At 42.5% G+C, this 10893-nt stretch overlaps 2 protein-coding genes across 2 annotated transcripts; both read right to left on the reverse strand.

Annotated features, from left to right (window-relative positions):
- Positions 1-847: 847 nt before the first annotated feature.
- Positions 848-3870, reverse strand: faslg (Fas ligand (TNF superfamily, member 6)). The gene is made up of 4 exons (XM_028026717.1): positions 2770-3870; positions 2181-2229; positions 1999-2073; positions 848-1920 (listed from the first exon to the last, which is right to left on the reverse strand). The coding sequence occupies exons 1-4, from the start codon at positions 3046-3048 to the stop codon at positions 1502-1504; spliced, it is 822 nt and encodes a 273-aa protein (XP_027882518.1). The 5' UTR covers positions 3049-3870; the 3' UTR covers positions 848-1501.
- A 3889-nt stretch (positions 3871-7759) lies between these two features.
- LOC114151629 (uncharacterized) lies at positions 7760-9888 on the reverse strand. Its single transcript, XM_028028962.1, has 5 exons — positions 9734-9888; positions 9469-9509; positions 9307-9381; positions 9002-9191; positions 7760-8363 (listed from the first exon to the last, which is right to left on the reverse strand). The coding sequence occupies exons 1-5, from the start codon at positions 9798-9800 to the stop codon at positions 7822-7824; spliced, it is 915 nt and encodes a 304-aa protein (XP_027884763.1). The 5' UTR covers positions 9801-9888; the 3' UTR covers positions 7760-7821.
- Positions 9889-10893: the final 1005 nt, after the last annotated feature.

Genomic DNA, 10893 nt, shown 5'->3' on the forward strand with positions numbered 1-10893 from the left:
TCTGCATCCAGCTGATTAACAGAAAAGGATTTTGTGCACGGAAAGAGCTGCAGCTGTGCTGCCGGCTCGACTAGATGTGCTTTAACCAAGATGGAGGCACATGTTTAAAGGCAGCGCTTTCACAAGCGGCATTGCGATATGAATTTAGTGAATACTGGAAAGAGATGCAACCACACGTGTGCTGATTGCAGAGTCTGGAAGCCGGGCAAGACTATCTGAATTATGCTGCTGAGTAAAAACCGGAACAACTTCAGATGTGTGGTTTTGGTAAAAAAAAAAAAAAAAAAGAAGAAAAGAAGAAGCTAACTCAAAACTTGTGAAACCTTCATTTTGTAGATGTCAATTTAGTGGAAGGCAGAGCGACAAATCAACCAGCTTCTGATTTACAGCCACTGACGTAAAAGCTGATCTGAAAGCAAGAGGCCAGAATGTGGTACATGTGACTGAACCCGCAAAAATAAAACACAAACTTTTTTCTCAAAAACTTTGAAGGTTTTTATATTTTATTTTCCCAGTTGTCGCCAGCCAGCTCTTCTGATCTCGGCTCCAGAGGCCAACTTCTAAAGAAGGCCAACCACATGGGTGAGAAAAAGCACGAAACCTTTCACCAAAAGAAATCAGCCTGCAGACATGCAAGACCCTCTTGATGTTCACACAGGAAGGAAGCAAGTCAACACTGCTACTGCTATAACCCCTTGTTCTGTTAGCCAGGCTGCACATTTTCGCACTCCACTCGCCCGACTTTGTGGTGTACAAGAAGCAAACTCTGCAACGAAGGGATTAAAACTGAGAAAGAAAAAAAGAACGAGGCTAGTCAGAAGAAGAAACATGCATATTTCTCTTGGAAGTCTATGAATAAGTCATTTATTACAAATTCACATGGAAAAATGTTTGAGTCTGACATTGCTGCCTCTCTGTCTTAGAGGAATCTAGTGAAGCTTACAATCAGCAGAATTATGCAAATACTTTCCAGTGGTCATAATCAAAACTAGCGTGGGTGTTCCTCCCAAGGCAGACTATACTCAATTATGAAACACAGTTTCACAAAAAACATTAATCATTTTACTTTTGCTTCAACACACAGAAATCTGCTTAATACATACCTTTATTTATTATTATTATTATTATTTAAAGAAAAAAAAACACCCATCCTACATCACAGGCATACAGACAAAAATAAATACTGAAAATGCTACAACTAAATCAGCATCTTAGTGTCAACTAACTCGACATTTTTCATGAAAGCAAAAAACTGAGGTGTAAAAATGCTGTTTATTTCTCTGTGCTGTTTTGCTTTGAGCTGCCAATGAACAAAAAAAGTGCACCGTCATCTTTGGGTTTCTATATTGCAAAACAGAATATATTTAGTCCAGGTATAACAGATAAAAAAAAAAAAAAATACAATCAAAGGATCTCTTTGTGGAAGTTATGAGTAAGCTTTCCTCCTGATTCAGAGCAAAACTACGGCACAATGAAACAGAGCTGAAACAATCGAAACTCTTCAGATCTTGTACAGACCGAAGAAGTTGCCATAATGTGAGTGGCTGAGATAGGTCGGGTGCGACACGTTCACGTAAACCCTGTCGAACTTCATCAGCTGCAGGCCGCCGCCGAGGTAGTTCTCTGCGGTCCACGGGCCGTTGGGTTTCTGGACGCAGAAACCCGACCTGTGGGCTTCCATCAGAGTCAGGAGTTTGGACTGTCCCGCTCGCCTCACAAACACGACGTGATCGAACGAGGACGTGGGCTGGCAGTTCTTGAAGATCAGCTCCACTCGAGAGTAAACGTGGTAGAGCCCCGACTCGTTGACCTGCAGGGCGCCGTCTTCGATTTTGTAAGCGACCTCCCCGGACGTGAAGGCCTGGCCTGCTTTCGGTTCCCATCGCAAAGTCATTTGGGACGGTTGATGCACAATGCGCCCTGCAAAGAGACGATTCCATTAAGCAAGGTGGACTTAAGAAAATCAACGATTCGTCCATGGGTTAATAGGAACCTCACCGAGAACATGAGCCGCAGGTTTCTTCGTTTTCTCTTCTGTTTTCTCTTCTCCGTTTGAGTCGGGGTTATAGAGACCTGAAATGGCCGTCAGATTAGCCCACATCAACTGTTTTTGTTCACCATCAAGAACATTTTCAACATAAAGGACGGCTACGTGTGCGGAGAACACAATGTTCGCATACCAATTTGCTTTTGGGGTGCATGAAACTCAGTCACGAGGTCATGTTCAACCTTGAGGGAAATAAAAGAAACAGAAAGTCAATACCACATCACACAGGAGAAGTGCATCTCAGTTTGTCTCTGAGGCTGAAAGCTCTGTCACGGCACATGTGAGATAGAGGATATCCTGTCTGAATGGACGGGTGACCACAGTGGAACAGCAAGAGGCTCTGGCTTGCATTTTAAATGTCAGAGTTCACAAGTGAAGCTATTTTAATTTTAAACGGTTTCAAATTAATTATTAAACTTTGCAGGTCTGCCCAAACTTTCCAGCCTTGGTTCCATTCTCCCACCTGACACCTCCCTGACACCACCTCCATATGTAAAGATACTTTCAGGTCTTGCTACTGAACAGTGCGCACAAACACACAAGGCTTGGAAAACATATTTGTTCCTTTTCAACAAGAAGAGCTTCAAGAAAATATTCTACACAATGCAAAATCCCATTTTTAAAAAATACAAAATTCTGTAATGTACTTTGTGTGTGTGTGTGTGTGTGTGTGTGTGTGTGTGTGTGCGTAGGGGTGTGTGTGTGTGTGTGTCAGTCCTTACCTTCTCCACATTTTTAAGTTTTTCCTGGAGTCTCAGGATCTGCCAGGCTTCAAAGCCCAGGGCGGCGAACACCAGCAGGAACAACATCAGCACTATCATGGCCGCGCTGCAGCTGACCCCCATGCAGCCTCGGCTCTTGCTGTGGCTCCTCACGGTCTCCCGGGCCTGAGGGAACGACCAGCAGGGGATGAGGTTCGGCGGCGTCGCCGGCGAGCGCTGACCTCCGCCCTCGTCCACCAGGAACACCTGAGGGAACGGATACCTCTGGTCACAGCTCATGGTGCAGGACCCTACTGGGAGGACGAGTTGTCTGCGAGTCTGACTGCTCTGAACTGAAGGAGGTGTGGACTTGTGTCTGAGAAACTCTTTTCACGTCGAACCCAAGAAGCTGTCAGAGCATTCGCCACCCACTGTCTCCCACGCCTCCCCTTTAGAGTTCAACACTAAACTAAAGTTCCTCAACTAAGAAGCAGTCACTCTGATTAGTTACACAATCTGTTTGGTTTTGCTCCCTAATCTTTCTCAACATAACCAGTTGACTTGGGTTCTATGTGCAAACTTTTCTCTGTGTAGTCATGTAGTTTAGCTGCACCTGCCTGCAAAGGAAATTTGAGGTCTAGCTGACCCATACCTCACTAACCGCGCTCTCCTCTTCTGCATAAAGAGACCTTTTCACAAATTCCACGAAAGGAAAGATTGAGCAACATCGCCCGTCGGGAGCCGTTTTTCAGTCAAACACAAAAATAACTGACCCCCTTCTCACCGAATCGGACCCCGACACAATTAAGCGTGCTTTCTGATGCGTTCTTTATCTGTGTCAGGGTGGATTGGTGGCCCTGCGTGTTGGTAAACAGTGATGCAGCAGTTTCAAAAGCACACCACATGTTCTCTGTGGGAAGAAGCGGCTGCCACATGAAAAGGAACACGCTCCAAGCATTGGCTTGCGCGTTGTCTGCTTCAGAAAGACTCGTAGAGACGTTCGCTGAAACAAATGAAGCACAACGCCGGCCCGTTCCTCTGAGACAGCTTGCAGCACAGGTGTCAAACTCCAGTCCTCAAGGGCCTGCATCCTGCAGTTTTTAGATGTGTCTCAAGTACAAAACACTGGAATGAAATGGCTTAATTACCTCCTCCTTGTGTACATCAGTTCTCCAGAGCCTTGCTAATGGCCTAATTATTCTATTCAGGTGTGGTGCAGCAGAGGCACATCTAAAGGTTGCAGGACACCGGCCCTTGAGGACTGGAGTTTGACACCCCTGGTTTACCGGAAGGAGCACATGAGCCAGGCTTCCTTCTACCTGACTGATACCCAGTGCTGCTGCTGTGGCTTTCACACCAGTTTGGGTTTGTTTCGTTGGATGTTGAGCAAGTGCAATGCGGCTAAAGTTGCGGGTGCAACACCTTCCAGTTGCAAGACTACCTGGCATTAAAAAGAAAAAAGAAGAAAAGACATGCTGGCGGCATGTTTTGAGGTCTTTTCAAAGCCCCTTGGGTGGTTTGGCTAAAAATCTCTTGACTTTAGATGAAGAGATAAGCAAGAAGTCCCTGTAGCTGATATTTTGTGCAGCATCTGTGAAGAAAGAAGGCAGGCATACTGAAACTTCACGCCACGCTGCAAATGGAGGCAAACCACAGTTCATGTCAAGTGAAGAGAAACTGTTCTCTTGTGAGGTCTACCTGTTATCTACACACAAAAGCCTCCAGGGTTTCCACAGCGAGGTGAGCGTCAGAACGGTGCTGCAAACGTTTTCTTTCGTTTCTCCAGGCCGAAGCAGCCGAAGGGAAACCCAGCTCGCAGCGTGCAGACGCAGCTCCCAAGTTAAAGGGCAATTACGTCAAGCTTAACCATAAACTTCACAGACTGCCAGTAGCCTGCAAGCTGATGTGCCTGTTTCCCATAAGCGTCATGCCGAAACAGACGCTCGCAGCAACACTAGCGGCAGCAGCACGGAACCGGTGAGGTGGGAGGGTTGGGTTTTGGGGTCTAACCAGCAGGCTGCTGCTCCAGTTATTATAAGCAGGCGAGTGTAATAAAACGAATCTCTGAATCAGCAAACGCGTTTCTCAGTCAATGTGTTTCCCACCGTCTTCCACTCTTTGGCTGCAGGTAGCTGTGGTCTTGATGACTGATGACACAAATATAGCAGAATAAATGACAATGAAGTTGGTTACCTGGAGAGAATGACATTACCCAACTTTTTTTTTTTTTTGAAGACAGATATTTAGTCTTACACGGCACATTTGATGAATTATCATATCATAAGACGTTCCTGGCAAACGCATTTGTGCCGTATGAAATCTTGTAATGACGAAGCAATGGACTTTAATGTATTGAATTTGGATTTATGTGATAGACCAACACGAAGCAGCACATAATTAGTGAAACAAAAGAATATATACACATATATTTAGTAAGAACATATGTACTCTTACAACTTTCACAAATAAACCTGCGGTTTTTTCCCCTCAGGTTTGTCCTGTTTTGAAATTCATTCATCTTCTTATCAACTCTGCCAGCTTCCTTTTCCCTGATAAGAACAAAAACCCACATTATGATAAGGCCACCACCATGCTTCACGTTAGGGCACCTGCAGGTGAATGTCAATATACACATTACATGTTAGTAGCTGTTTTGTTGATATTCACAAACATGACACAAATTTAATGCGTGACACTGTTACTTTTATTCTTACGTGCAGTTATGTTTTGAATGTCCAACTTTGTTAAATGCCTTTTTTTTCTCATCCTGGTGCAGAGGGTGGGCATTGCAAGATGTGCAATGGTGTGCAACATGACCGCAGACAGGAAATGCTGATTGGGCAACAACTAAGAGCATTTCTGTCAAGAGGAGCACAGAACGGCCAGTTTCTCTGAATCAGTTTAAATCAATTTATGCATCAGTTTTTATCGGTGCATTGAATCATTGACTTGAAGTTCTGTTTGGTGTCTAACTAGATGTCTGTATTGTTTAGTTTATTTTAAGTATTTTTGGGGTATTTTGTGCCAAGCTGCTCAGCTCAGCCAGTATTTTTTTAAATTCATCTTTGTCTTTTGTTGGGTAGCTCTTTTTTTAAAAATTATAAACCAGTTTACGGTTGGTGTTAAACTTAAACTTTGTTCAGCTTGTTTTACCTATTTTAAGGACATTATTACCAATTGTTATCAACTGAATGTTTTTCTTTAGTTCTCAGGTAACTAAACTCAACTTTTTAAAAGAAAATACATCTACATCCTCATGTCTTACATGTTCAGTCCATTACAGAAGGTGTTTTCAGGATGGCTTATGATATCACTTCCCAAACACACAACCTTGTGAAGGTGAACATTAACTTTGATTTTATTTGACATTAACATGCTTGTTTTATCTTCCAGGCAAAATGGATTTCTGACATCTTTCTTTTTTGTCACATTTCTATGCAAGTCAGATCTGTGGATTGCATGACTAACGATTTTCATGAATGAAGTATGGTTTTTTGCAGCTCCCCCTGAATTACCATAATCATCAGAGCCTCTTCTGAATAATTTCATCGTTGCCTTTTCGGTGTAGGAGGTGGGGATGTCGTGCAATGTTTGCAGTTTAACCACACTCTTTCCATTCCTGGTCATTGGGACTAAAATGTCTATGCAAGATGTTCAAAGCTCTGGGTTTTCTTTTTTAGTTACACAAACGTAAACTCTACTTATTATTTGCACTTGGGATTTTATTTGGGGGTGCCAGAGTAAAAGGGTGGAGTACAAAGGCACACCTCACTTTCTTAGTTCTCTTTTGTAAAATTGTTGAAAACCGTGCATCACTTCAAAGTTATGAAACAAAAATTTCAAACCACTGCGACATTGTTTGAAGCCACCAGGCTCTTTCTGTTAGACTAGTAACAAATTACAGTATTTTCAGCGACTTAGGTCACTGAAAATACCAAACAGTAGAAGGTAATTAAGCCCCCATTATGAAAAACTGTCATTTGAAAGTGTCACCTAAATTACGAAATAGTACATAAGAGGAAAGCTCTCGGTAGAAGTGTCATAAACCTTTATGGAAGGATGTACCTTTGATTGGGTTCAGTTGTTTATTCATTTTATTTTTATTATAACTCATTTTAGTGCTCTGTGTGCTTCCATTTGTTTTTAATTCTGGCATTTAAAATAATTCTGTTTTTTTTTTTTTACAGTGCAAACATAGATCTGATCCAGGCAAACCAACCCAGCAACAGTTCTGTTCAATTTAATTCTAATTCTGGTGCTTCCGGATTATATTTTCTGTGGTGATCAGTTGCAGCCAAGCAGTAAAAACAGCAGGTTTCTTATTTTTACCACAGTACAATGAAGCGTTCTGCGGTGCAGAACCCAGAATTATTGTTGATGGTTATCTTTATGTTCCGTAAGGACCCCCTCAAAAATGTGATATTACATCTCAAGAAGTCATCTTTGAAATAAATAAATATTGTATTTTCCGGACTACAGAGCGCACCTACAATTTTTTTTTTTTAAAACTGGAAATGTACATATAAGCCGCGCTCGGTTTTCCACAAGGACGCAGCCCTGCGTCTCCATCGCCGGACTCGTTCATGCCGGGTTTACGTGCAGCGGCTCCATTTCCCTCTTCTTCTGCCAGATCGAAACTCCTCAACTTAAAAGCTGCATCATATGAGCTTCTTTGTGTGGTAGGCGGTATGAGTTTGAAAACATTTCTTCTTTGATTTCCAATTTTGACTTACAATGATTCACTTCCTGCTAAAGAGCGCCCTGGCCGCACCGGACTATAAGCCGCATGGTTCAAAGCGTGGGAAAAAAGCAATAGTCCGAAAAATACGGTAAATAAAAAAAAATTGGAAAACACGTCGACGGGGGAAACTCAGGCCAACATAACAGCGTAATTGAGATGTTTGTAACTTTTATGTATTTTTTTTGCCTATGCCATGTTTTTGTAACAAATGTAGACTGTAATTCAAAAACAAAGATATTTTTAATGTGCTTGAAAGAAATTTGACCATCATTACAAAATATAATATTTTAATTGAGGTTACACACTATTTAACAAAACCAATAAAAAAATCACTACGTGTTAGTGTCCTCATCAGAAGAAGAGTAACAATCAAGTCCCAGGATGTGTCCACTCTTGTCCTGTGTGAGCCCCGAGTCAGACGCCGCTGCACAGCTTGAGTTGTTTTCTTGAATAGCGCTTTGTTCCGTTCCTACCAAAGAACCACTTGTGTGCTTCTCCTTTCTCTCTGGGCTCCAGTTTTTAAATTCAGCCATTTGCTGTGAGTGGAACTTACTGAGGTTGGGAAGGCCAGACTGCAGCATCCTGGCGAGGTTCTGTGTTTGGGAGGAACTCTGGTGCAGAACCGGTCCTCTGAACGCAGCTGCAGCCACCGCCAGCCGCGTCTGGTCGAAGGAGAGCGGCTGGTCCTGGACTGAACTGGCGTCTGAGACGGCGCTGGTGGGAACGAGACTGGGAAGCCTGGTCTCTGAAAAGCTGCAGGTCGCCGCTGTTGCTAAGGAACGAAAACATCCGGGAGAATCTCTTGCAGCGTCACTCTCACCTCTGCTCTTCTGACTCCCTTCATTATACAGCTCATTAAGTCGAGGGTTTTTACCTATGAATAAGAGACATGGAGACAGTTAATAAGTAGTTTGGGAAATTTCTCTGCAACTCAAAATGTAATATAAAAAACCAACTGTATTTGAAATTTTTCTGTGACAGTGATATGTCGCACTATGTGGCATTCAGCTATGGCTCAAGGGGTATAAATAGAGCTGATTTGCAGAAGATTTAAATCTACGGAGCTACTGTGTGAGTACATCTTAGATTATCCAACATTAAATTCTTCTTCTTACATATGAAGTTTAAGAATCAAGCTACATCGTATACAGTTCCTCACAAACATGAGATAGAAGTATGCCAAGCACTTGTGAACAAAGTAATTCTTTAAAACAGCAGAATATTCAGATATGTGCAGGAAGCAGAGATTTAACCTTTACTTTTACTCATTGCTCATTTCTGTAGCATGCACTGAAGCTGCCAATGTTGTGTTTACAGCAGTAGCGTACTGCTAACTGCAGTGCTTAAAGTGACATTAAGCACACTAAAGCTTATTTAGTGGTTTACCTATTAGTTTCTAAAGCTTATTTAGAAACTAACAGGTGGTTTCTCAGGAGAGTGAAGCAACCAAATTAGCCATCAGACAATCTAGATACTGGCACTTTCATTTCCTGTGACAACCAAAGCACTGACCGGCATTTGGTGGGTCTTGAACCTCTCCTCTCCGTTTGCTGTAGGCTCTGGGAGTCCACGGTTTGTGTTTGCATGAGGGGTCTAGAGCTCGTAGCTTGGTGATGAAGCTTTTGTATTCTTTTTCCAACGCCTCGATGTGCAGCTGGAACTCAGCTATCTTCCTCTCCGGGTAATGAGGTAGCTGGGATTGCTGAGCAGTGGACAAAACAAACAAACAAACAAACAAACAAACAAATCCAAAACAATGTAGAGCACTGGGTCAACAAACCAGGACCTTTACAACTTTCCAAGCAGCTCTCTCTTACCTGCAGGCAATATTCGATCTCACTTTTGATGCTGGGAATCCACTTTTTTACAGACGGAGCTGAGTTCAGCGTAGACTGTGGAGGGACGCGGTTTAAAGTTTATTCTTAGTTAACGAGTTCGGACTTAGTGGCTTCAAGAAGGCATTTCATTAGCTTCATTACCAGTTTGGGTCGACGCTTATTTACATCTTTAAGCCGTCCCTCTGTAAAATCAAGGTTTCATTAGTTTATGTGCTCAGAACAAAACAACAAAATCTATATCTGTGTGGGATATAGATTTAGAATAATAATGTATCCCTGCATTGACAGCAACAACTTAGCACGAGTGAAGCTAACAGGTAAAGCTAGCTGTTGGAAAACCCGCAGGGTTCTTATTAGCAGGATGTGAATAAAATGGCGCCATGTTCTACAGACGGTAACTCTGTACCCTCTCTCTCTTTCTGTAGCCATAGTCTGTTCAGTCTTCCCTGCTGTTTCTCCTCGTTCCTTGCCATGGATTGAGGTTGCGATGTTGAGCTGCGACTCAGGCAAAAACAAACTCACGTGACCTACAAGCAACTGTCACGTGATAGCCATAGAACGTTGAGTCTTAAAGGGGACGTGTCTGTAAATCCAAATGGCGGCTGGGACAGATCAGCTCATCCTGTAAAATATGGAAGAAAAAATAACAAAAGGTTGTTGCTATATAACAAAAGCTGAGCTGGGATCCAAGTAAAAGATGTGGTAGCCTGTGGAGAGGATTGTGAAGAAAAGCTGATTCAAATATTTGGGAAGATTCGCAGGACATGCACTGTGACTGGAGTCAGTGATTCAAGAACCATCACTCACAGAATTATCCAGGAGTGACGGACACATTTTGCACGCCATAAAAGATGTGTGCAAATACGGAACAAAATATTTTCATATCATGAAAAAGTTGGACTTATTACAGCATCCTCTTCATTTTACTCCAGATTCCGCACAGTGTCCACAAACATGGCTGTTAGAGGAATTGTTCACTCTTTCCATTAGGTCAGGGGTCTCAAACTCCAGTCCTCGAGGGCCGCAGTCCTGCAACTTTTAGATTTGCCTCTGCTGCACCACACCTGAATAGAATAATTAGATTATTAGCAAGGCTGGGAGAACTGATCTACACAAGGAGGAGGTAATTAAGCCATTTCATTCCAGTGTTTTGAACCTGTGGCACATCTAAAATCTGTAGGACAGGGGCCCTCGAGGACTGGAGTTTGAGACCCCTGGCTTAGGTATAAGTGTGTCCATGTGTCTCTGTGTTGCTCTGTGATGAACACACCTGTCCAGAGTGTGTCCTGCCTATCTCTCTATGACTGCCAGGGATGGGCACCGAGAAAATTTGTCACAATAACAAATTTTGCTGGACGATAAATTGTTCAAGAAGTTATTGCGATAAGCGATTATATTGTTGTTTTGAGACCATTTTTGAGTAACAAAATGGCAATGACATAATAATGCAAGAACACTGTTCTCAAAGATTAATAAACTTTAATTTTTTGTCAACATTTAACAGTGGAACTGGAAGACATTTCACATATCCATAAAGTAATAAATAAACAAGACAACAGAAACTAC

The sequence above is a fragment of the Xiphophorus couchianus genome, chromosome 9 (genome assembly GCF_001444195.1).
Source record: "Xiphophorus couchianus chromosome 9, X_couchianus-1.0, whole genome shotgun sequence".
NCBI classification, from domain to species: domain Eukaryota; kingdom Metazoa; phylum Chordata; class Actinopteri; order Cyprinodontiformes; family Poeciliidae; genus Xiphophorus; species Xiphophorus couchianus.

What these genes read in the sequence shown, in the direction of transcription:
- faslg (XM_028026717.1), bottom strand. Translation starts at nt 3,048, where the DNA reads ATGAGCTGTGACCAGAGGTATCCGTTCCCTCAGGTGTTCCTGGTGGAC. An exon ending in AACTTAAAAATGTGGAGAAG is followed by an intron (nt 2,230 to 2,769) that starts GTAAGGACTGAC and finishes ATTTCCCTCAAG; the next exon opens with GTTGAACATGACCTCGTGAC. An exon ending in ACCTGCGGCTCATGTTCTCG is followed by an intron (nt 1,921 to 1,998) that starts GTGAGGTTCCTA and finishes GTCTCTTTGCAG; the next exon opens with GGCGCATTGTGCATCAACCG.
- LOC114151629 (XM_028028962.1), bottom strand. Translation starts at nt 9,800, where the DNA reads ATGGCAAGGAACGAGGAGAAACAGCAGGGAAGACTGAACAGACTATGG. An exon ending in GCTACAGAAAGAGAGAGAGG is followed by an intron (nt 9,510 to 9,733) that starts GTACAGAGTTAC and finishes TTGATTTTACAG; the next exon opens with AGGGACGGCTTAAAGATGTA. An exon ending in TCAAGACCCACCAAATGCCG is followed by an intron (nt 8,364 to 9,001) that starts GTCAGTGCTTTG and finishes TCTTATTCATAG; the next exon opens with GTAAAAACCCTCGACTTAAT.